The sequence below is a fragment of the Canis lupus genome, chromosome 26 (assembly GCF_048164855.1).
Source record: "Canis lupus baileyi chromosome 26, mCanLup2.hap1, whole genome shotgun sequence".
In the NCBI taxonomy this organism is placed as follows: domain Eukaryota; kingdom Metazoa; phylum Chordata; class Mammalia; order Carnivora; family Canidae; genus Canis; species Canis lupus.
The window spans coordinates 38652874-38678366 of record NC_132863.1 but is presented as its reverse complement, the minus strand read 5'-3'; the positions used below and the strand labels follow the sequence as shown (position 1 = coordinate 38678366).

Here is a 25493-nt window from a genome sequence, read left to right as displayed (position 1 = left end):
GGAGTACATTCACAAATATTAAATTCCAAGGGGAGGAAGTGAAAGCCAGTCTTGACTAGATAGCTTTTTCCTTTCTTACATAAATGGCTGCTGTTAGCGCTTTGCTTTTTTGCACTTACCTGTATGTCCTGGACATCCTCCATGTGCACATATAAACAGCTGCCCAGGCTTTTTTTTTTTTCTTCCTGGCTGCAGAGATGCCGTGGACCAAATTAATTTGGCTGATCCCCCAGGCGTTGGATGCTTCCGTTTTTTCCAGTGTAGATACCCCAAAAGACACCTCAAACAGAGCTGCAGTGAGTGAATCAGCTTGTCTGAGCTCACATGCCTTTTAAAAATATGTGGCAGGAGATTTAAAAAGATTTCACACCCATGCCCAGATTTCTAGCTTCTCTTGGGAATGAGAAGCTTGAGCACCCTGGGCCTATACTCCCACCTGGCAGGAAGATGCTGGTGAGTGACCGTCCTTCCAAAGGGCTTGTGCTGCATCGCATGGCTCCCCACCCAGCTCACCTTACTCCACATCACCTGCCTGGCCCCCGGAGGCTTTGGGAGTTTGCAAACCTTCATCTGCACTGCCTCTTCTTTCCAGTGTCATGTTCCTTGACCCCCTGCTTCTGGCAGGAGCCCTAGAAGTAGTCATCAAGGCCCATTTCTCCTAAATCCCTGACTCGCTGGAGCCCTGCTTGCTGAAAGTTGGGCAGGATCTGTTCCTCTGGGGTTAAAAAGTGTTGGTAGCCTCCACCTCCAAATAACTACATACAAAAGGGGACAAGTGATGCCACCATGTCAGTTTAAAAAAAAGAAAGCACTCATTGAAGTTCCCTTGGGTGTCCCTGGAGTGAACCCACAAGAGCCCAGAAGACAAGTTCTGGTCCCGCCTGTCAAAGAATTAGCGTACGTAAGGCAAGCTTCATGGACCAGTGTCTTGGGCAGACTCCTCCCCTTCTTTGGGCTTCAGTGACATGATCTGTGAAATGGGTAGGCTGAAGCCTTTTCTACATGGCAGTCCCAGCGTTCAGCCTGTGGTTAGCACTTCAGACTCACTGAACACGGCGGAAGAGCTCGTCCTGGTCCAGCTCTGCCTGGCTTTGGTCCTCAGCCCCTTGGCCTTCGCCACCAGCCCTGCACTCACCTCTGGCCTCCTGTCCCCACAGGCAAGCGCTTCCAGGAGTGGTGCTGTGTGGTTTTGTGCTTTGGCCTCATTGCCCACAACGTGGCTCATCTCCTGCTGCTGGCCCGCTGGGAGCACACGCCCCTCGTCATGCTGGGTGTCGGTAAGTGCCTGTGGACCCTCTGCCTGCCTCGGTTTCCCCTGGGGTCAGGGACCTCCCTGGTGTCTGTGCCACCCTGATGGCAACTTGCACACATGTGTAATGGTGTGTGGCTGTGTGTGTGCATGCGTGTGCATGCGTCTCTGTGCACGTGTGAATCAAGTACATGCTGTGGGAACCCCGCCTCTGGTCCAGTGATGCCTCTCTTCTTCCTCTCACTTGGGCCAAAACCCTGGACATCATCCTCAGTTCCTTTTTCTTCTGTTCTACATCCAGACTCTCAGCAGGTGCCCTTGGCACTACTTTCAAAATGCACCCAGAATCCAAACATTACTCTCCACCTCGACTGTCCTCACTCTGGTCCGGCCACTGACTTCTCCTGCCCAGACTCTCGTGGGAGCCTCTTCCCTGGTCCCCACCTTCCCTTTGCCCCCACTGTCCATTCTTCGCTGGTAGCCAGAAGGATCCCATTAGATCCTTGATGAGGTCACACTATACCCCCATTCTCTGTATACATAGAATAAAACACCAACTCCTCGGTACAGCCTGGCCTCGGTTCCTCCTCAGACCTCATCTCCCTTCCCATCCTCTGGGGCCTCCACTCCCTCCACGCTGGCCTCTTCATTATGTCTCCACCATGTACTGTTAGACACACTCATATTTCAGGGCCTTTGCACATGCTGTTCCTGTGCCTGGAACTCTCTTCCCACAGATACCTGCCCAGTTCACTTCCTCCTCCAGGTCTCTACTTAGAGGTCACCTCCTCAGGGAAGCTCTCCCTGATGACCCCTCAAAAATGGCAGCCCTGCCACGTACCATCGCCTCAGCATACTCTGCTATACAATATATTTCTTTGCTCAGTATCTCTCCCTCCACTCAAATCTCAGATCCCTGAGAGTAGGCATGCTTTGTATTCACTGCTGCAGCCCCAGCCCCAAGCACGAGGCCTGGCACACAGTAGGTACTCAATTAATGTTTATTGAATCAGAGTGAATGAATGAGCAAGCTGTAACTACAGTACCCGCTGAGTGTTTCCCATTGGTCAGTCCTCCCCCATCCACAGCCAGGGAGGTGGGTGCTACACTGGTAATCATTTTCCAGATGAGCAAACTGAGGCTAATAGAAGGGCCAGCCAGTGTCCACCTCAAGCCAGAAGCACAACATAGTTCTTCATTCAGCATCTCCACTCCCAGGTCCCAGGGTGACTCCTTTTCTTCCTGTCCACGCACCAGCCTCCCCTCTGCCCTCGAACTCAGGCACTCATCACCTCCTCTGGCCCCAGGCTCCCAGGAGGAGGGGGCAGCTGTGCCCTTGGTCTGTCCGCCTGGGCCTCCCTAAGTGTTCAGCTCCCACAATCTCATTAAAAGCACTCTGGCCGCCTAAGCCAATAGTGCTCAGGCTGGCTAATAGAGCCATCTGGGTCTGCAGTGGGGTGGGCCTGTGGGGGGGGGGGCGGGGGCCGGGCCAGCTGGAGGAGAGGGAGTTAACCCATCCGATGCTGGGGAGCCTGGGCCCCATCTGAGGAGCCACATGTGCCCCCTCGCCCAGGCCTGAGCGGGTCCCCACCTGCAGTGTCTCTGCCTCAGAGCATCACATTCAAGGGCAGGAATGCGACCAGCCTGAGCCCTGTTCCCCCATCTGGGGGTGGTTACCGGCAACCCCTGGGTTCAGGTCCCAGCTCCACAAGCTCATGGCTTGTGGGGCCAAGGTTGTTGAGTTCCTCAGCCTTGTTTTTACACCTCTACAAATTGAGGCTGATTGTGAGGGCAAAATACAGGTGTGCGTAGCAGCTGAGGGGCCAGTGACCAAGTAGAGGTGGGGAGGAGGCCCCACCTGACGTGTGCCGCTCTGCTTCACCATGTTTCCCAAGTGCCTGCTATGCACCAAGCCACACGTTGGACACTTGTAACTCCTAGTGTCAACCTAGTGAGGAGGTTTTGATCACTATCCCCTGAGAGGCCGAGACACTTGCCCGTTGGCCCTCCCTGGTGCAGCAGCAGAGTCTGGAATCATACATCCAGACCTGCCAGCTCTCGAGCCAGACTCTCCCAGCAGGGCCCCGTACAGTCTCCAGTTAGCACTGCTAGGAGACTATGTCAGAGCTCAAGTGGGTGTTGTGTGACCCAGGAGGATGGGTGTCCCAGGCAGGTCACCACCTTCCTGCCCTGGTCGAGATTCGAGCTTCCAGTCCCTGGCTCAGGAACCCTCTAGTTGTCCAGTCACGGCGTGTGACACCACTTCCCCCATCCCACACCTCTGCCTCTGAGCTGATAAGAGCAGACAATCTCCTGATAGTGGTATTTGCACAGTCCCTAATCGATTTAAGTAGCCACCCTGATTTGTGTGTTAACACGCAGGAGGCCAGGCACCGTGCCAGTCTGCAGAGCCTACCTCTAGCCAGGCACTATCTCCCCAGAGGTTCCGGTGCCCCTGGCAGGCCCTGGAAACCAGGGGAGGCGGAAGCATGAAAAGGTGCCCAGTTAATAAACACGGACAGATGATGCAATGCTGGCAAGCAAAATCAAGATAAGCGAACAGGCAGGAAAGAGTGAAGAGGTCAGGGAAGGCTCTTCTGGAAAAGTGAAGAAGGTGAGAGAAGAGGCCAAGCAGATGTGTGGGGGAGGGGCAGCAGGGAACAGCAGGTACAGAGGCCCAGAGGCTGGCGTGTGCCCAGTGAACAGCCGGGAAGCCAGTGTGGCTGGAGCAGATTGATCAAAGGGGGTTGGGGGGCCTGGGTGGCTCAGTCGATTAAGTGTCTGCCTTCTGCTCAGGTCATGCTCCCAGGGTCTTGGGATCGAGCTCCATATCTGGCTCCTTGCTTGGCAGGGAGCCTGCCTCTCCCTCTCCTGCTCTCCCTGCGTGTATGTGCTGTCTCTCTCTCTGTCAAATAAAAAATTTTTTAAAGTTTTTTTTTTTTTTTTTAAAGAAGATTGATCAAAGGAAATAGCCGGTGGCAGCTCGAGAGGCAGTCCGAGAGGGGCGCAGCCTCTGCAGGACTGTGGTCTGGACTTGGGGTTTTGTTCTACAGTCCATGAGGGGGCCACTGGTGAGCTTCCTGCAGGGAGCTGCAGGCGGGGAAGGAAGGGGGCAGGGAGGACCAGAGAGGCTATGAGGATGGTGGCCCAGACCCGGTAAGGCGGTGGAGGTGGTGAAAAATCATTAGATTCTCGGTGAGCTGTGTGAGGCAGGCAGCCAGAGTATCCCATCAGGTCAGCTGTGGAGGTGAGAGAGGGCCTGTCAGTGGCACCTCTCAGGCTTTGATGCAAGGGGTGAGGTGGCCACTAACTGAGGTGGGAAGAGGTGGCTTGAGGGGGGATGCTTGAGCTGCCTGCCTGGGAGCCAGGGCGAGGTACCGTACCGAGCAGGAAATTGGAAATCTGAGTCTGGAGTCCAGGGAAGGCAGCTAGAGATAGAAATCTGGGAGTGTTCACAGTAGAAGAGGTATTTGAAGCTCAGATGCTGACGGAGCGCCCCCAGGGGCTGAGTGCAAGTTCAGAAGAGGCCACAGGCCCCTCTGCCTCCATGCTGGCCGGGAGGAAGGACCGCCAAGGGGTTGGGCGGGGTTGCAGAGGGCAGGAAGAGAATGTGTCCCCAGAAGACGTGGGGGTCAACTGGGAGTGGTCCCTGAGCAGACCAGCAGGATGGGGCAGCGAGGGGACCACTGGATTTGGCCACATGGAGGCCATCAGTGACCTTGACAAGGGCAGTGTTGTGGTCAAGGAAGGTGTGAAGAAGTAAGTGTGCCTGGGAGCCTTGGCTATTTGCTGTACTTGAGGAAAGTGCCTGTGAGTTAAGTTGACACTCAAGGAGTCCGTAGGAATTTTCTGGCAGACTGGTAGAGGGGAGGGTGTTCCAGACTAGGGAGCCCAGGGAATGCAAAGACTGGCGATGAGGATAGAGGTCACATGGCCTCAGGTCAGGTGAGGAGTCAAGCTGAAAGCTGGTAAAAGGTGGTAAAGCCAGGATTTGGCCCAGACCCCCATGGAGCAGCCTTCAGCAGATAGCTCCTGTCTTAGCTGCTCTCGGAATGGGAGGGGCCTTGGAATGGGAGGGGGCTAACAAGTCACAGCTGGGTGACCTATGGCCAGATGAAGGCCCCAGGGCGCCCAAGGACTATGTCAAGGTCACCGGTGGGTTACGGTAGCCTGGAGTGAGTTATTTACTGTCCCGTACCCTGTTCCAGTGTCCCGCACATGGGGTGCCCCCAGGATGAGCCCAGCCCCAGCTGCTGCCACCTGCCCTGGGACAAAGACGCCCTGTGTGCTAGCCTCTGCCACCCCCGCCACCCCCCCCACCCCCCCCACCCCCCCCCCACCCCCCCCGCCATGAAAGCCTCCTCAGGCAGCAGGCCAGGAGTCCTGGAGTCACTGCTCTAGAAACAGCTGCTTACAGAGGCCCAGGGATCACAGAGCCCAAGGAGGGGGGTGCTCCTTCTCTCCAAAAATAATTCTTGACATCTGTTCAAAGCACATATCCCTCCCTGTTCGGCAGCCTGCTAAGGCCAGGTGCTGGTCATTTGACAGATGATGGGACTGAGGCCTGGGGAGGGGGGTGATAGTTAAACTACTAACTGGAGCTCCCCCTGGGAGCACTCACTGTGTACCAGGGACTGACTTTATTAACCAGTTTATTAACCAGTTGTAAGGTAAGTGCTGTTAACATCCCCATTTCTCAAACCTGGACACAAAGGCTTGGTGTCAACGTGAACCAGCCTCACCATGGTCCCCAGCCCCACTTGCCAGCAGCCACGGCTGCCCTCACCATCTGAGTCTCATTCCTCCTCTGGAAAGTCGGCATATATGGGGACCCATCACTAGGGATGTGAAATAAGGTGATGCAGTTTTTCAAAAAGAGACTTTATTTACAGAAAACAAGCAGATAGTTCAGCGATTTCCCATCATATGTCCCCTGCCCCCACTTTCCCGTATTGTTAACGTCTTATATTTTACACTAGTGTCATACATTTGTTACAATCAATGAATGCACTGATATGGATACATTATTATAAATTAAAGTCCATAGTTTCTTCAGATTTCCTTAGTTTCTACCTAACATGTCCTTTTAATGCTCCCAGATCCCATCTAGGATCCCACTCACATTTATTTATCATGTTCCTTTAGGCTCCTCTTGGCTGTGACAGTTTCTCAGACTTTCCTTGTTTTTGGTGACCTTGACAATTTTGAGGAACCCTGGTATTTCATAGGATGCCCCTCTCTGGGAATTTGCCTGGGGTTGTTTTTTTTCTTCTTCTTCTTTTCTTTTCATTTTTTTTTCCCCAAAGATTTTTTAATTTATTAGAGAGAGAGAGCACAAACAAGGGGGAAGAACAGAAGGAAAGGGAGAAGCAGACTCACCACTGAGCAGGGAGCCAGAAATGGGGCTCAATCCCAGGACCCTGAGATCATGACCTGAGCCAAAATCAAGAGTCGGGCGCTTGAGCAACAGAGGCACCTAGGTGCTCCTTTCTGGTGCTTTTTTTTTTTTTTTTTAAGATTGTATTTATTTTATTCATGAGACACAGAAAGAGAAGCAGGTTCCCTGGAGGGATCCCAATGTGGGACTCGATCCCTGGACTCCAGGATCACGCCCTGAGCTGAAGGCAGGCACTAAACCACTAAGCCACCCAGGGATCCCTCTGGTGCTTTTCATAGACCACATTCTGTTTTGGGGAGAGGAAGAGCTCAGAGGTAAAATACCATTTCCATCACATCGTAGCTAGCGAATGTACTATCAACATGACTTAGACTGTGATGTTGACCTTGACCACTTGGCCCACGGAGTGTTTGTCAGCTTTCCCCACTGTAAAGTTACCCTCCTCCTCTTTCCATACAGTATCTTCCCTGGAAGGAAGTCATTGTGAAGAGTCCATATTTAAGGCATGGGAGTTATGTTCCCCAATAATGCATTTTTAACACCTTTTAACACCATGTGCCTGGCACATGGGAAGTGCTCCGTAACTGTTAACCACTATCATACATATTGTTTTTATTATCATTCTTGTCATCTACCAGGATTAACTGCTTAGGACGATTAAGGAGATAAGATGTGTAACCGGCTTAGGAATGGCCGTGGTACAGTTTAGGGATTAAGAGAGATAAAACATTTAAGGTGCTGGCACAAGGTCTGTTACCTTTAAGTGCTCAATAAATGTTGAGTGAGAACAAATAAATAGCTGTCATCTTTACCCAAAGGAAATGCAAGCATATGTCTGCCTACAGACTTGTGTGTGAATGTTCACAGTGGCTTGACTCCTAGCAGCTGCACCTGGAAACCACCCAGACATCCAACAGCTAAATTGATAAACACACCGTGGTACATCCAGACAATGGAATACTGCTCAGCAATAAAAAGGATATGCCATGATGGAGATAAAGCAGGGAGATGCTACCAAGAGCATCTGCCTGAGAGGATGGATGTGCCAGGGGTTTTGGGTGATGTTTGCCCTGAGCTGAGGAGGAGCTGGCCACTCAAGGATCTTCAGGGAGGGATAGAGTGCCAGGTAGAGGAACAGCAAGTGCAGAAGACGCCCCTTGGCTTGGGGCGTCTGGCTGGCTCACCAGTAAAGCAACTGCCTTAGTTGAGCTCAGGTCATGATCCCAGGGTCTTGGGATTGAGCCTTCCATTCGGGCTCCGTGCTTAGCAGGAAGGCTGCTTCTCCCTCTCCTTCTGCCCCTCCCCCCTGCTTGTGCTCTCTCGCTCACTCTCTAATAAATAAAATCTTTTTTTTTTTTTTTTTTTTTTTAGTTTTCATCCATTTATTTGAGAGATATGACTGAGTAGGGAATAAGATTCTGGGATCATGACCTGAGCCAAAGGCAGTCACTTAACTGACTGAGGCACCCATAAATAAAATCGTCTCCCCTGTTCCCCTAGCCCAGGTCCACTCTTCTAGCACTGTCACCGAGGGGCAGGACTCCCAGCCTGGTTAGCATCCAGGGGTTTTTTCTGCAGCCTACACAGTGTCCCAAGGCCCTGGTCCCCTGTCACCAAGGAGCTGAGGACCCCAGCAGAACACAAAGAATCCTTAAATGGCCCCAGCTGGGCCTCAGAAGATTTCACAGGGAGAAACAATCTGTGCAGGAGAAGGGAAAGGGTTTGCCTCAAGTCCTGGGACTCAGAAAACTGCACTCGAAACTGCTTTTGTAACCTGCATGGTTCACAGCCTGCCCCCACCCCATCCTATCACTCTGCCCTAGTGGACAGTGAGCTCAGTGTCTGCTGCATCTCTGGCTCTAGAGTTTGGCACCCAGTAGTCCTCACAGAATGTTGCTTGATTGACAAAATGACCCCAGAACAACAATAATACTGTGTACTGAGTGTTTGCTATGTGCCAAGCACTGTACTCAGTGGTTTACATTGATTAATTCAAGGAGTATTTATTGAATGCCTACTAAGTACCAGGAACTGGGATGCAGCCATAAACAAAAGATTAAAACCCCTGCCTTTGTGGAGCTGACACTCTTGAGTGGGGAGATCATGAGCAAACAAAAGTGAAGCCCGCTGCCTGTGCACCAGGATAGGTGCTTTGGAGAAAAAGAAAGACAGGAGACAGGAAATGCTGGAAGATGGGGGTGGTTTTAATTTTAGATCAGGTGTTCCCAGCAGATGTTTGAGCAAAGACCTGGAGGAAGTGAAGGAGTGAGCTGTGCTACATCTGGGGAAAGAATATTCTGGGCAGAGGGAACAGCAGATGCAGAGAGAGAGATGCAGAGGTGTGTGAGGGTGTACAGGGGAAAGGGAATAAGCCAGAAGGGCTGAGATGGCAGTGAGCAGGGGGACTGATGCCAGATAGCACTGGGGTGTTACCTTGCACAGGTAGCTGGCCACTCTGCCTCAGTTTCTCCACTGTACAGGGGTGGTGGCGCATCCTGCTGTGTTAGATTTGGACCTCCAGGCAGGTTAAGAGCCAGACTGTGCCACTTGCCATCTTTGTGGCCTCTGCCCTAGTCACCTCTGTTCTCCAGGCTTCCTATTTCCACCGCTATAAGGGGAGCATGAGGACGGTCCCAACTTGGAACAAACTGAAAATCCACTGAGCTCAAGTGTGGAAAGCACTTGTGTCTAGCACTGAAACTGCTCAATAAATGGCAGCTGCTTCCTGTAGCTGTTTCCCGTAATCACCATTCCCATCTACCTAGAAGAAATTAGGGCACAGAGAGGTTAAGTATTATGCCCAACGTCACACAGCTAGTGAGAGACACCTAGGATTTAAGTCCAGATCTAACAGCTCTCAGCCTCTGTCTTATACTGACCCCCTCAAGTGAGTGAATGGTGTTGGGGTCTTTGAGGGAACCTCAGCCCAGTTCAGAATACATTGGGAAAGTCAAGAAGGAAAAGGCTGCCAGAAACCAAATCATGACATTTATTGTGATAAAAGCTAGGTCGGGGCATGCCTGGATGGCTCCGCAGTTGAGTGTCTACCTTCGGCTCAGGCTGTGATCCTGGGGTCCTGGATCTAGTTCCACATTGGGCTCCTGGCAAGGAACCTGCTTCTCCCTCTGCCTGTGTCTCTGCCTCTCTCTGTGTGTCTCTCATGAATAAATAAATAAAATCTTAAAAAAAAAAAAAAAAAAAAGCTAGGTCAGGGAGGAAAGCTCCTGTCTGCACCAGAGGTATTTCCCAACACCAGACCCCAGAAGGACATTTCCATCTAGTCACTGGCATCAAGAGCGAGCTTCCCTCTGTGGAGTGCTTGGGGGCCAGAGAGAAGGGCACGGTCAGCTCCTAATGGGGAAAAGCTGAGTTGGTCTGTGCATGCCCAGTTTATTTCCTCCAGACCCACCGAACAGATGAGTCCCCACAAATCCCCTGGACAGAGCAAGTAGAGGGACAGGAGTGTTGTGCCTCAGGTTCCATTCACAGGGAAGCAAGCAACCCAGGTAGAGAAGGGACACCCCCACCTCCCATAACAAGTGAGTGAGTGAGCCAGCCAGCAGGCGAGGGAAGGCAGACGCCCTGCCTCGGGGTGGAGGGTGAGCAGGACCGCCCCCTCTGGGTCCCCCAGCCCCACCTCACCCTCTCTTGTCCACAGTTGCAGGCGCTCTCATTGTTGACTTCTTGTCTGGCCTGGTGCACTGGGGAGCTGACACTTGGGGCTCCGTGGAGCTGCCCATCGTGGGGAAGGTGCGTATGCTGACCCAGGCCTGCAGTCCAGCAGGAGCTTGGGCTGGCTCACCTCGGGTGAGCTCCCGTCCTCTCCGAGCTTCCTGCTGCCCTGTGCGAAAGAGGGAAACCATTGTTCCAGTCTGATGTCATCTCCCACCCCATCCGGGACCCAAACAGTCTAGAAAACCCCCTGGGACTTTCTGGACGCAAAAGCATCAGGCATGGGATAATCCGAAAGCTTTGAAGCCCTTGAACTTGGGGGCGACGCCTTGTTCTCCTTTGCCAGCCCTGCTGCGCCTCACTGTGCGCTTGAATCACACTTTACCTTCTGTCAGACTTCTTGGGAGGTGACAGAAAGCCCAGTACAAGCTGGCTCACCCAAACCCAGGTACTGGTTCATGAAACTGGAAAATTCAGAAGTAGAGCAGAGGTGAAGTGCGGCGGCGTCCGGCAGCACACATAGTCATACCACGTTCTCCTGACTCCCTCTGGTCTCTCTCCGTGTCTCCGTCTGCTTTCCTCTCTGTTGGCTCCACTGTCACGTAGGCTTCTCCTTCACCGTCCTGCCAGGTCGGCCCTGGCAGTGGAGAGCCAGCTCTCCTTTCCCACGGTGAGAGCCAAAGTCCCATGGCGCTCTCCCATTGGCCCGGCTCGGGTCATGTGCCCATCCCTGCCAGCCACTGGGGCAGAGAGAGGGCCTGATTGGCCCAGCCAGAGTCACGTGCTCACTTTAAACTAGCAGGAGGCGGTCCGCCCCAGAGGAACAACCTGTACCTACAGAAGAGGAAGAGGGGGGAGGCTGTTCCCAGGAGGGGTGGGGCACTGGGGAGAAAGAGAGAAGGCCCCATGCCACTGTGCAGGGCGTCTGCGGCTGTGTTAGGGTGGAGTGGGTCTCCAACTCCCCTCACACCCCTGATGGGGGGACTGCGGCCCCAAGTGGGGCAGTAGTATCCCGAGGTCCCCACCAAGTCATTTCGACTGGCTTCTGCTAGAGCTGCTTAGACTGGACCCTGAAGCCCCGTGGGCTCTGCATCAGTAGCCTGGTGGCTTCTGTCATCCCAGAGGCCGGGAGGCGGTGGAGAGAGGCTGGCCACACAGGCTGACTGGGCCGATGTATCCCTTCTCCTCCCCCACCCCCTACCCCTGCCCTCACCCAGGCTTTTATTCGACCCTTCCGGGAGCATCACATTGACCCCACAGCCATTACACGACATGACTTCATCGAAACCAACGGGGACAACTGCCTGGTGACGCTGCTGCCTCTGCTAAACATGGCCTACAAGTTCCGCACCCAGAGCCCTGGTGAGTGTGCCCACTGGTGGTGGGCTGCAAGGGGTCTGTGGGGGCAGAGTCCCCTCACAACGTCATAAAAAATGTTTTAGTTATCAACATGTAAAATTGGGCCATTTGACATAAAAATCTGTGCTCCCAGCTTCTCTTGAACCATCCAATCTGGCCATCCCAGGCCCTTGTTCCTATTTGGCTTCACTGGGCGGGAGCGGAGCTGCAGCCACCACCTTTAGGCAGTCCCCAATGCTCCCTGCTGCCCTGCACCTGGACCACCTTGTGCATCTGCATTACCTGCCTGGCCCTGAGGGCTGCTGGCTTGGCTGCCCTGGCTCAGGAGGAAGAATGCCGGCTGTGAACTCAGGAAGCTCTGAGTTCTGATCTCTGCCCTCCCTATCTTGGAGAAAAAGCAAGTCATTTCACCTCTGTGAGCCTCAGTTACCTTATCTGTCAAGTGGGCAGAAGATGGAGGATATGCATTTCCTCTGTACCAGGTCTTATTCTAACAACTTGACACCTCATTGATCCTGAAAGGAGCCCCGCTCTGGTTAGATGTGATGAGTTTCTGTGGTATCATGGGTGCTGCAGTACCCACCTATATCCTCTCACTCAGGTATGCACCCATCCCCTAGCTGCCGTGAGTGGTGGCTGCCAACTACTCCCAGCTGTCCCCTCTGAGAACTGCCAGAGCAGGTTCCACCTCTCCCCTTGGGATAAGCCCAAAGCCTAAGCCCAAAGTGAGAGGGAAAGTCTACAGAAGACCAGGCCTCTTACCTCTGGGTGGGATCAACTCTGTAGACCCACTAACCCTCCAGAGCTGCCCCCTGGATCAGGCTGAGACAAGACTCCCCCCAACCCCATCATTGCTTAGTTCTCCCACTGCTTCCCTCACTCCCTGAGATGTTTTACTGAACAGAGGATGCGCCCCCCCCCATTCTCCCACGGATAAATTATGAGCACATGAACCCTTGTCTCAGGCTCTGCTTCTAGGGAACCCAAAGACTTACTCCCATTTTACCGATGATGAAGTTGAGACTCAAAGAGGCAGAGGCACTGACCCAAGCTCATATAGCCAAGAAGTGTTAGAGCACAGACCTGAACCCTGCTCTGCCTGACTCCAGAGCCAACATTTATAACTATTTCTTATGCTTACTCCATTATCTGCACACTGCACAGAAGAGAAGACTGAGGCCCAGAAAGGAGTCTGAACTTGCCTAAGACCATGGGGGAGGGTGGAAGGAGGCCTGGGATCTGCCCAGGAACAAGTGGTGAGGGCCAGGCCTGCGGAGGCCCTGCCCTGTGACAACTTTGTGGCCCTGTGGGCACCACCCTCTCCCCACCCTGCAGAAGCCCTGGAGCAGCTGTACCCCTGGGAGTGCTTCGTCTTTTGCCTGATCATCTTCGGCACCTTCACCAACCAAATCCACAAGTGGTCACACACGTACTTTGGGCTGCCACGCTGGGTCACCCTCCTGCAGGACTGGCATATCATCCTGCCACGCAAACACCACCGCATCCACCATGTCTCTCCCCACGAGACCTACTTCTGCATCACCACAGGTTCGGCTACAGGGTGGCGTGGAACAGGCTGTCCCCACCTCCAGCTGTAGCTCCATCCTCAGGGTCATAGGGCAGAGGTCACAGTAGGAGGTCATGTAATCCTTGCCCTGCAAGAACATGCCCTTACAATACTCGTGGACCTACTATGTGTCAGGCATTCTCCTAGGTGCTGAGGACACAGCAGTACAAGGGAGACAACCTTTCCCACTCCCACTGCCCACATCACGGAGTTATGATTCCACCCACCCATCCAGCAGATGTTTTTTGAGCACCTACTGTGTGCCATGCACAGTCCTGGGCTTAGGACACAGCACTCAACAAACAGGCACAGATCTCTGCCTTTGTGGCATTCCCACTCTAATAGGGGACATTCCAGACAATACATGAGTAGTACATTTAACAATGCTAACTGCTGTGGAGCAAATGAGAGCAGAGGGTAGAAGGAAAAGGGGGGAGACTTTGCCCTTGAGATAAGGTGGTCACCAAAGGCCTCACTGAGAAGGTGACATGTGGACTGAGGGAGAAGGTAATGCAGATCTGAAGGAAGAGCCCTCCAGGCAACGGGAACAGCAGGTGCGAAGTCCCTGAAGGAGGAACACACGTGCCTGGTTGGTTTGAGGAACAGCAAGGAGGTTAGTGTGGCTGGAGTGAAGGGCATTAGGGGCAGAGTAGAGGGGAGATGACAAAGTCAAGATGTGAGAAATGTTATAGGGGACAAAGCAGGGTGAAGGGCAGAGAGTCCTGGAGTGGGAAGGCAGGAGTCACTGTTCATATAAGGAAGTCAGAAATCTAAAAAAAGAAAAGTGAAGGAGGCGCCCCATAGCCAAGTAAGGAAAGACCAGTTCAGACAAAGGGAACAGCAAGTGCAGAGGCCCCGAGGCAGGAACATGCCTGGTGTGACTGAGGAACTCTAAGGAGACCCACATGCCATTGGCAGTTAACGAACCAGTACCAAAAGTAAATGGAGGTTTTCCGGGGCCAGCTGGCATGAAAATTAAGTGTAGCAGAGGTGCCGACGACACTGACAGCAAGCTAGTCCAGCTTGTCCAACTGGCCTCTCTTCCACAGGGGCCTTTCGGGGTCTCAGACCTCGCTGGATGTCCTTTTTCTCCCCCAAGGAATGGGGCTGCAGCCGCCTCCTTACAGACCACCTCCCCAGGGCCAGGGTGTGAATAGCATGACGGCAGATGCAAATTGCTCGGCATGTAATATATACTTGATGAGTTACTGCCCCTGGTTTTTACAGGGGACAGAACTGAGAACCACAACAAATATTTTTTTTGTATGTCCTAAAGTCATGTTCTTTGAGGGCAGGTGGAGGGATGCGAATTTAGGCTGTTGAGGAGCTCAGCTAACTAACTGCTCAGCCAGGCCAAGGGTCAATCCTAGTTTGGCCACCCACTCATTGGGAGACTCCCATCCAAGCCTGTCTTCACCTCTGGAAAGTGGGACTCATAGTACCTACCTCATGATTTGGGGGAAAAGCTGTAACAGAGGAAAGAAGATTGTAAGCAATGTTAGTGAGCATCTACTATGTGCCGCAAGATCAACAGTAGAAAAACATGGGTTTGGTTGGGTGGAGCAGGACATTCTAGTTGGGCATTGGGGAGAAAAACTAACACAAAACAGGAAAGTGGTGGATTAATGAGAATGGTTACAGGTCATCATAAAGGTTATAATGAAACAAAAGTGAGTGATGGGGTCAAGGAAGGCTTCCTGGAAGAGGTGGCAGGTGAGCCCAATGATAAGAAATGCTGCCACCACGCCTGATGCATAGTAAGCCCTTGGTGGGAAAGTGAGTGAGTTAGGGTATGGAGACATGTGTGAACAGCCCCTAAGCCCATGGGTGGGAGGGCCCCATTCCCAGATCCTCAGTCCACCCTTGTCCCCTGCCCCATACAGACATACGTACCTGGTTGCTCCTGCCCCCAGCCAAGCCAGAACTTTCCTTCCATCTCCTCTATTACTGCTCTCCCATTCAACCCTCCGATGCCCTGTTTTTACTGCAGGCTGGCTCAACTACCCCCTGGAGAAGATAGGCTTCTGGCGACGCCTAGAGGACCTCATCCAGGGCCTGACTGGCGAGAAGCCTCGGGCAGATGACATGAAATGGGCCCAGAAGATCAAATAACTCCTCCGAGCCTGCCACCTTATTGCCAACCTTCCCCAGCCCCTGTACCCCCAAACCGAAGCCATCTGCCAAATTCCAGCCTCCTTGTGCTGGCCCCCTCCAGATGGAGAGGACGCCTCCTGGGCTGGGCCCGGGCACCCCCAGCCCACCCCCTCGTGACACAGAATACTTGAGCCACTGATTTTTTCATTTCCTCTTTTTCATTTTCTTTCCTGGGCCCCTTCCCAGCCACCTGAGCTGCTCTGTCTCCAAGCCTGACTGCAGAAAAAGGAGCCCCGCTGTGCCAGCCCTTCCTTGGGTAGAGGGGAAACTCACCCACTCCCTGCACCCCTACAGCCCACCCCTACCCCTTCCTCACCGGGCAGCCCTTCAGCGTGGCTGGCGTTGGGACCACTGAGTCGTCTTAGCTGTCTCTCCTTGCTTGCCCCCAGTGGTTGAGGAGCTCCCAGGCATATCGGAGTGTCCCTGGAGCATTGCCCTGCCATGGCCCTGTGAACTGACCCTGAAGGCCTGGATGGCTGGACAGCCCCAGGCACCACCTGCATCCTAACCTGTTCACCCAAGAATGGCAAAGTGCAGCAAGGGTCTGAGGGCAGCCGGCCAGAAGAGGCAGGAATCCCCCTCCCCAAGCCCGGACCCCCTCTCTCCTCCACCTCCCCATCTGCCCATGTGATTCCAGCCAGAGCTGATATCTCTAATCAGAGGACGTCTTCACAGAGTGCAGCCCCTGCAAAGGGTCGTGGTCATTTGGAAGGGGACATGGTGTCCCCTCTGGCTAGGGGAATGTCAGAGAAGGAAGAATGGGGCTTTTTTTTTTTTTTTTGGTTTTTTTTTTTTTTTAAAGGTGCTTGCTTGTTTAATGTAAATAATAGAAAGCCTTAATATCTTTTCTGTAACACGGAGTAATATTTTAATGTCATGTTTTGGATGTACATAATATATTTATAACAAAGCAGCAAGAGTCTACTTAACCTTGGCTGCCTGGTGTTTCCTGGTTGGCTGGTTGGGGGGTGGTTAAAGATCCTAGAGGATAAGGCCCCACCCCTACCCCATTCCTAGCTCCTCTCCTCCAGCCTTAGGCTCAAATGGGAGCTTTGTCACCTGAGACAGTGAATTAACGTTGCCGTCTGCTCCAAACACTTTTGGAGGGGACCCACAACTGGATGAGGAATGGTCTTCCTGCAGGAGATCATGATAGAGTGATGAAGGCAAATCCCTATTAGTGTATTCCTTCAGCAAATGTTACTGGCACCTGGTGTGTGCCAGGCTCCAACCTGGACATTGGGCACTGCAGTGAACAGACAGACAAAGACTTACCCTGGCGGAGCTGACCTCCTGAAGAGAGACAATAAATATAAATAAATGCACATGTACATTCAGATGGTGATTTGTAAAGAAGGTAAAAAATAATCACATTGGAAAAGCAGGGTGGTCAGGGAGGGTCTCTCTGAGAAGGGACATTTGACCTGAGACCCGTGGGAGGAGATGGAGCCAGCTGTGGGGAAGAGACCAGCAGACTGGACAGTAAATGCAAAGGCCCTGAGGCAGGAACAAGTCTGAGGTTAAAAGACAGTGGGGCTGAACTGAAGTGAACAGGGGAAAGTGGATGATATGGTTGGAAAATTAGAGGCTTGTTACAGGCTGAGGAAGTTGGGAGACACTGGACATTTTAGACAAATGAGTATGTTGTTCATTTATTCATTGAACAAGAAATTCTAGGGCACCTCCCATGTGCTGAATTTCCCATGAGATTCAGTAGTGAACATACAGACATTACAATCAATATCTAGTCTGGGCTAGATAGTTTCTGCAATACTAGCAAAAAGGGGGGGACAGAGAAATGATAAAATACTCTTTAGAGTGGTCACAGATAAAGCTTTTGTAAAAATGTGACCCATGACTTAATTTTCCTTAAAGTTTGCCCACCACTAGATTTGTAACTGTCCGAGGGGACCACAAAAGGGGAATTAGAGTTCAATTCGTAAGTGACAGAAAATGATAGCTTAAGTAAAAATAGCCAGAATGATTTAACTCCTATAACTGAAGAGTTGAGAGGAGGTGGCTGTGACTTAAGATTTGGCAGGACCCAGGGGTTCACATGATTCACCAGACCCTGGTCAGTCTAGTTCCGCTTTTCCCTGAGTTGAGACCTGACATTGGACAAGCTCTGCAATCTCAGTGGAAAAAGTTTCCCCTGCCTGTGGTTGCAGCAAATGCCCAAGGCAGGCTTCTCACTGGGACAAATTGGGTCTCGTGGTGGTGAATGGCTCTGGCTGGCCGGGTTTGAAACACACCAACCTGGAGTTTTAGGGGTGGGAATGATACTTCCCAAGCCACAGGACTGAGAGGAAGGAGAGATGGTTTGTTCCCAAAAAGAAAAAGTAAGGTGTTGTCAAAGAAGTCTACAACAGATGGGACAGACAGCCAAACTTCAGAAGGATCAGATAAGCAGCCTTGGAGCTACAGAGGTTGGGTTCCTGCTCATTGGCCCTGGTGGCGAGATTTTTTTTCCCAGGCCTCCCAACCTGTATTAATTACCCCCAAACAAGCAAAAAAAAAAAAAAAGAAAGAAAGAAAGAAAGAACCCAGTCTGAGTCCAGAGAGATGAACTGACTTGCCCAAGATATCATGGCTACTAAGACAGAGCCATACCTCACACGCAGAACTTGTCTCACTGCTCCTAAATCCCGGGGGCTGGAAAAACACTTTCAGAACCAGGAGTTATGCTTTGTGTCTGGGAGTGTTGGGGTCATTTGTGAGATGGAGGTATTGCAAAAAAAGTGCCTAGGAGGGCTGGGCAGGGGAAAATGCTCATATCCACTGAACGCTTACTCATGCCAAACTGCACAGAGCTCCATGCATTGAATCTGAGAGGTGAGTACATGCAGCCCCATTTGCACACAAGGACAAGGAGCTGGGTCATGGAACAGGCCCAGGGTCACATAGCTGATAGCTGTCACATAGCTGGAATCTAAGCCCTGATCTGACCCAAAGCCTTTATGCTTTAACACCTGCTGATAGCCCCAGTGGAGGGATGGAGGTAAGGAGGCAGGTGGCAAGTGAGAAATGTGTCCCTTACTACACTCAGGATGAGAAAAAGCAGCTGACACTGCGGACCCAGATGCCCTGGGGACATCAGGCCCAGAGGGCAGCTGCGGCTCACATCAGCTGATTGATTATAGAGGAACTAGAATTCCAGACTTTTTTTCTTTGTTAATGCTGGCTCCATTTTTTAAGCATATGGTAAGCAAAATAAAACAGGTGTACGGGCTGACTTCTGCCCTCAGCTTCCCAGCTGGTGCAGGGATGGCCCGCTTTTCAGTGGAGTCGTGCTGCTATCTGGTGGTAGAGTGGGGCAGGTAGCAGTGCAGGGCAAACATGTATTTCCAGTTTGTCTGGGAATATCACGCATCCTCCTCTGTGCTGGCTTCTTCCTAAAGGTGGTCTGGGTGGGGCACCTGCCCCCAGGGTCTCACATGATTCACCCCCTTTTGAAAAACCTAAAAATTTCAAGCTATCCTTTAAATATTTTTTCTTAGGATTTTATTTTTTCATTTACTTGAGAGAGACATGGGGCTTGATCTCATGATCCCGAGATCCTGACCTGAACAGAAATCAAGCTGGACGCTTAACTGACTGAGCCACCCAAGCGCCCCAAACATTTTTTAATAGGTAATCCATTCATAATGTAAAGAATAAGAATAAATACAAAAATGATCTAGAGCAGGGGTCAGCTGACTGCCACTAGTGAGCCAAATCTGGCCCAGCTGTTATTCTATGGCCCCATGAGCATTTTTTGTAAGTGGTTGCGGGGAGGAAAAAAAGTATCTCCAAAAACATAAAGTTCAAATTTCAGTGTGGTGGTAAAATTTTACTGGCACACAGCCACCCTTGTTCATTTGCATATTGTCTAATACAGTGGCAAAGTTGAGAGCCAAATGGTCCTCAAAGCATAAAATACTATCTGGCTCTTTACAAAACAAACAAACAAAAACTTTTCCAACTCCTGGTCTAGAGTGAAGACTAAACTGTTCCCACTGGAGTTCCTCCAAGCCCTCAGTTTCCCTTCTCAGAGGCCATTATTGCAACAAGACCCCTGCAAGTCCCTCCAACAGGCGGCAAGGCATCCCTGCACCTGCTTTCCCACCATAGGTAGAATATTCCATATGCAGTTCTGCACTTGCCCTTTTCACCTAGTGTATTTTGGAGACAGTATTATATCAATGCTTCCTTCCTCTTTTTGACAGTGGTGTAGCATTCCAACTACAAGTTCAGAATGGACTTTCGTGTTTTAACTAGTCTTTTGTTGGACATTGAAGTTGTGTTCAGTCTTGGATAATATGAACTGCTATTTGTGTGCACAGGAGAACCTAAGTCTTCACCCATGAGGACCAGGAGACCTGAGGGGTCAGATCATAGAAACCGAATTGTTGGGCCCAGGATGTCTGTGTTCCATTTGGATAGCTCACACCAAATTGCCTTCCAATTACCCATCTAAACTCACCACTTTCATCACTCCTCAGCCTTTTGGCTAAGATCAAGTGTAAACTCACCACTTTTGAGAGTGCCAGTTTCCTCACACTCTTGCCAATGCACTGTGTTATCAAGTGTTTTGTTCTTTGCCAATCTGATAGGTGGTTTTAATTTGCATTTCTCTTACTCTATTTCACTGAATCTAAGAAACCATTGATTGTGAGATGCGTCCTGATTCCAGAGATGTTTGAATGTGAAAATGTGCTTAGAATCACTGAACTGCAATATGTTGAGTGAGATCGGTATCTTACCTCATTTCCTTACTTCTTGGGAAGCAGGGTAGTAGTAGTTGAGAGCTTTGGGTTCAAATCCCAAAGCTTGTGACTTTGGCCAAGTTACTAAACCTCTCTGTGTCTCTTTTCCTCATCTATAAGAAGGGATAGTAATGCTATGACCTTATAGGGTAGTTGTGAAGATTAATTAATATATGCAAAAACCCTATGTTCCTGGAACATAGTAAACGCTGCATAAATGTTTGCTATGATTAACATCTTTGTTTTGGAGTGTTTATCACTTTTTCACAATGAGTTGCAAGGGCTCTTTAAAATTGAGGGAAACTCATCCTTTGGTTCCACCCACCCCACTGCCCCAGAGCTCTGGTTCTTATTTATTTTTCCCTGACCACAAAAGTAACAGATGGTACAAAATTCAGACATTACAGAAATAAGTCATAGGAAGAAGCCAATGGAAACATCTCATGTCCATCAAGAGAGAAGTGAGTAAATAAATTGTATCATGACCTCCCTACCCCACCCACTCCCATCCCTCTTGGGTTGTATACTTCAGCAACTTCATCAAATGTTAGATAAAACATCTTAATGCTAGGCTTCAGACACACCCCAGAGGGACATAATTCTATGTATGTGCCATGAAATGCCATTAGCAAGTGTGTCTCCCACACCCCATCATCCACAGACTCTTTCTCCACGCATTCTGTTCTCTGCCTTACCAGTGCCCATGACTCCTCTGTCAACAGCTTGTCAGTTTTACTTTCTGTAGTGTATTATAAAAAGCTATACCAGGAGGTTGGGGGGGGTGTGTTCTTAACTATAAATGGAAATATAAACATAAAATTACACAATGTTACCTACAAGCTTCCTACTCAAAGTATGGTCTGTGCATCCCCTAGGCACTTGTTAGAAATGCAGAATCTCAGCACAAACCACCCCCCTCCAAACACACACAGAGAATCAGAATCTGCATTTTTAACAAGCCTCCTGGTGATTTGGGGGCACATTTGAGTTTGAGGAGTATTACTCTAAAAAATAATACTATAGGCTTTATAAAAACTATATGGCACTTTTTACATTTTGAATATACTACTCATGCCTTTCACATCACAGAGATTCCCAAACTGCCCAGATGTTTTCCCACCTTATTGAGAAGTTTTTGTTTTGTTTTAACATTTTATTTATTTATTTGACAGCGCACACAAGCAGGGGGAGCAGTAGGCAGAAGGAGAGAAGCAAGCTTCCTGCTGAGCAGGGAGCCCAATGCACTGAGCAGGGAACCCAATGTGGGGTTCAATCCCAGCATGACCTGAGCTGAAGTTAGATGCTTAACCAACTTAGCCACCCAGGCACCCTGAGAATAGTTTTTGAATGAACACTATTGTGGAACAGTCTACATCTGTTTCTCTTCACTGGGGCACTGTGCCAGCTTCCTGTACCAATTACGTATGCTTTTGACCCTAGGTCACAAAAACCCACCTTTAAGAGCAGCTGAAGCAATAAAGACTTATTATTTCATGTCTTAGGAAACCCGTTTGTAAGTAGGGGCGCCTGGCTGGGTCAGTAGAAAAGCATGCCGCTGCTTATCTTGCGGTTGTGAGTTCGAGCCTCATGTTGGGCATAAAGAGTACTTAAAAATAATAAAATCTAGAAAGAAAGTAAAGAGGGGTGCCTGGGTGGCTCAGTCTGTTAAATGTCTGCCTTCAGCTCAGGTCATGATCCCAGGATCCTGGGATCAGAGCCCCATTGTCAGGCTCTCTGCTCAGCAGGGAGCCTGCTTCTCCCTTTCTCCCTGTCTGCAGCTCTGCCTACTTGTGCTCTCTCCCTCTGTCAAACAAATAAAATCTGAAAGAAAGAGACAGAGAGAGAGAGAGAGAGAGAGAGAGAGAGAGAAAGAAAGAAAGAAAGAAAGAAAGAAAGAAAGAAAGAAAAAAGAAAAGAAAGAAAAGAAGAAAAGAAAAGAAAAAAAGAAAAGAAAATACAAGAAAAAAGAAAAGAAAGAAAAGAAAAGAAAAGAAAAGAAAGAAAAGAAAAGAAAAGAAAAGAAAAAAGAAAAGAAAAGAAAAGAAGAAAAGAAAAAAAAAGAAAAGAAAATACTTGTAGGTAAACGGCCCCAGGGTTCTCTTCAGCAGCTCAACCACATCCTGGGAGGTCCTAGCTCTTGCCATCTTTCTGTGCTAGCACCTCCTTTCTGCAAATACCTATGGTGTAGTTCTAGGTTTTTTGGCCTCTGGATCGTCACAGCTCCAACCATCACAACCTCCTTTTACAGGAAAGAGGAAAGGGGGCCAAAAAAAGCTTTCTCCCCAGCTATTCTCAAGGGAGCGAAACTTTCCAATCACCCTCCTCAGCTCATTGGCCAGCAAAGAACTAGGTGACAGGCGCACCGCTGGACCAATCGCTGGCAAAAGGAAACGGCCCTGCCGGGGACGGGCTCAGATTCACACCTGGAACTGGACCTTCAGCCCCCTCATCAAAACCAGCTGCTGTGGGCACCCAAGGACCTGGTGCCTGCGGGCCGTCAACGGCGTCAGCACAAACCCTCTCCGGACTCCCCGCCTCCAATCTCGGTGCCGCCCAATTCAGTCTTTTCCAGGTAGTCAGGCTGCATTTTGCACAAAAAAAAGCAAACCCACCCACGCTTTGCTTCCAACCTCCCAAGCTCCACAGGTGCCCCGGGGGTAAGAGAACTGAATTCCAAACCTGATTTTACTCCTTCCTTGTTGCGTGATCCTGGGAAAGCATTCTAACGCTTCCAAGCCTCAGTTTCCTCATCTGACAAATAGAGATGATAAAAGCTACTTTGCGGGGGTCACTAAGGATTAAATAATAAGAAAAATAGTAGCTAATACTTATATAGCCCTCGCTCTTTTCTAAATTCTTTCGTTCCATTAACCATTTTAATCTTCCCAACGAGCCAATAAACAGGACTCTTATCCGCATCAGCTGAAACTACCAGGTCCAGCGCGAGGCAGAGATGCGGCGCAGGCACCGGAGGAATCCGGCTCTGGGGACCCGCTCTGACTTCCCAGACAGAGGGCGGAGCCTCTCCGAGGGAGCTTCGGCGGAGAGGACCACAACTCCCGGCAGGCTCCGCGACGCCGCGAAACTACAGTACCCAGCATGCCCCCGGGCGTCAGGCTTAACCTATTCTCCTGCGAGGTCCTCTGCACAGGAATTTGCTTTACTGTCAGTTTTGCTTGCCAGAAATTCCCTACGAGAACCAAGGAATCTATGCGAGCAAACGTTTAGGAGCATCGTGGATAAGTTGGCTTGTGTTTCCATCCTCACTCCTCCACCTGTTAGCTCTGAGTCTTTCTCATCCTTACCGTGCGGTTATCCCTAGAATTTGCTGCATCCAGCTGTTGTGATGAATAAAAACTGGATATGAAGGCTTGGCAAATATCAGCTGTTGTAGTGTCTCCTCCTCCCTGTGTGCTAGAAGGTTTTATCAAAGCATTTTATCTCTCCAGCAACTCTATGAGGTTGATACCATCATTCCTCTTTTCAGAAGGAGGGGATTGATGCCAAGAGAGATTCAAATCTCTTGCCTGAAGTCACACAGCAAAGAGTAGGTGAAGGAGCACTGGAATCCAGAAAATTTCACTTCAGAGGTGAGTTCACTTTAGGAGACCAAATGCTTCCCACTTGCTACTTGAGGCTTTATAACAACCCAAAGTCCAGGGCAAATATTTTCTGTATTTTTCAAGATAAATTTGAATCACGTGATACACAGACTATCAAGTCGATTCCCTATTGCCAGTGCTTTGAAGGAGACACACATGGGGCTTTAAGAGTCAATTATAGCTGAACTGGACCTGGAGAAATCAGGGAAAGCTTCCCTGAGGGGGTGATGCTGGATCTGAGAACTGAAGAGTGGGAACAGCACAGGCAAAAGCCCTGAGTAGGGAGGGGACATGTACTGCAGAGAGGTACAGGCAAGTCTCAGAGGTACCGGCTGTGCCAAGGATGAGGGTGAGAGGTACCCAGGGTGCAAATTTTAGGAAAGTATTCACTTGCAGGATCATGCAAGTGCAGAGCTGAGACCTAAGGTTAAAAGTCTCCTTAAATGAGGCTTGAGTGTAAGTCCTAGACACCTCAGTGGTCTCACTGGTCTCAGTGGTCTCACTGGTCTCACTGGACCCTAGGCGCATGGCCTTTGGTTAGGGTAGCCATCCACGGTGGTTTGCCCTGAAGAGTTCTGTTGTTCCGGCCAGATAATACTAGGTCTCCTTTTCATCTGATGATTGTCTTTGTTGGATGAGAATTCATGCAACTTGTAGAATCTGTATTTTATCACAAGGAAATGGAGAGCCACTGAAAGATTTAACTGAAAGGTATTTTGAGCAAATTTTGGCTGCCATACAGAGAATGGATCATGGGGGCAAGAATAAAGGCTACTGGGGTCACCCAGGTGGAAGACAAGGGCAGCTACCCTAAGTGGATGAAATAGATGGAGCTGAGAAATGCTTAGGAGGCACTACTGTCAAAACAAGGTAATGCACGGGATGTCCTGGATAAGGGCTTCCGGTTTCCTTGCTCCTCTGTACTGGAAGTCCTTGTCCTTCTTCTGCCAGTGTTTAGCTGTGTGACCTTGAGGCAGTCCCTTCACCTCTCTCAGCTTGTTTCTAAATCCACATCAGGACTTCTTAGACCGCTTATAATAAAAGATCAATCCCTTCTTGGATTTAACATACATTTGCAAATATGTGTCCATAGGACCTTTGCACATGCTGTTCCCTCTACCTCCTAATCAGTCTCTGCTGAATGTAACCACCTTAGGAGGCCCTCCCCGACCACCCCCTGCTGCCCCTTCCTAGGTTCAATCTCTATCCTATCATAGTTATATCTTTTCCTATTTCTTTGTTAACTAGCTCTCTGACTAGAATGTAAGCCTGTAAGAACAGGCTTCAGGGATGTATATCCATTCCCAGGACCTAGCACAGCGCCTGGCACATAGTAGGTCTTAGTTAAGTATTTCTTTGGATGAATAAATGGATGAATGAATGAATGAATGAATGAGTGGAATGCTTTCCTTGACACCTTAATGCCCCAAAACAAAGCTTCTCTGGCCCAGGACTCTGGCCGGGTTTCAAATTCTGATTCAGCCACCTAACCGCTAAGTTTAGATAAATCGCTGAACCTGCCCCTCAGTTTCATTTTTCACATTAATCCCGACCTGGTAGAGATATTGTGAGGATCCAACTAGACAAGGAAATGCACGAAGTAAAATAGGCTTTCTTTTTCTTTTTTTCTTTTTTAGCTTTCTTCTGTATCTTCCACAATCGCGTCCTCCCAAGTCTGATCACCCCTGCCTTTCTCACCAAACACCTCAGTATCTCCTTCGCACCCGAGCCTGGAGGAACATGCAGG

At 50.2% G+C, this 25493-nt stretch overlaps 1 protein-coding gene and 1 long non-coding RNA gene across 3 annotated transcripts in view; one reads left to right on the top strand and one right to left on the bottom strand.

The window, feature by feature from the left end:
* Positions 1 to 16724, top strand: part of PEDS1 (plasmanylethanolamine desaturase 1) — a 23500-nt gene extending 6776 nt beyond the window's left edge. For both annotated transcript variants that reach the window (XM_072801406.1, XM_072801407.1), the window contains exons 2-6: positions 1158 to 1277; positions 10306 to 10397; positions 11537 to 11681; positions 13014 to 13226; positions 15236 to 16724. In XM_072801406.1, coding sequence (XP_072657507.1) covers positions 1158 to 1277; positions 10306 to 10397; positions 11537 to 11681; positions 13014 to 13226; positions 15236 to 15357 — 692 coding nt within the window. In that variant the 3' untranslated portion in view covers positions 15358 to 16724. The remainder of the gene's footprint in view (positions 1 to 1157; positions 1278 to 10305; positions 10398 to 11536; positions 11682 to 13013; positions 13227 to 15235) is intronic.
* LOC140618621 (uncharacterized) lies at positions 6747 to 25493 on the bottom strand. Its single transcript, XR_012018685.1, has 2 exons — positions 22824 to 25493; positions 6747 to 10488 (listed from the first exon to the last, which is right to left on the bottom strand). It is a non-coding gene; the product is annotated as an uncharacterized lncRNA (long non-coding RNA).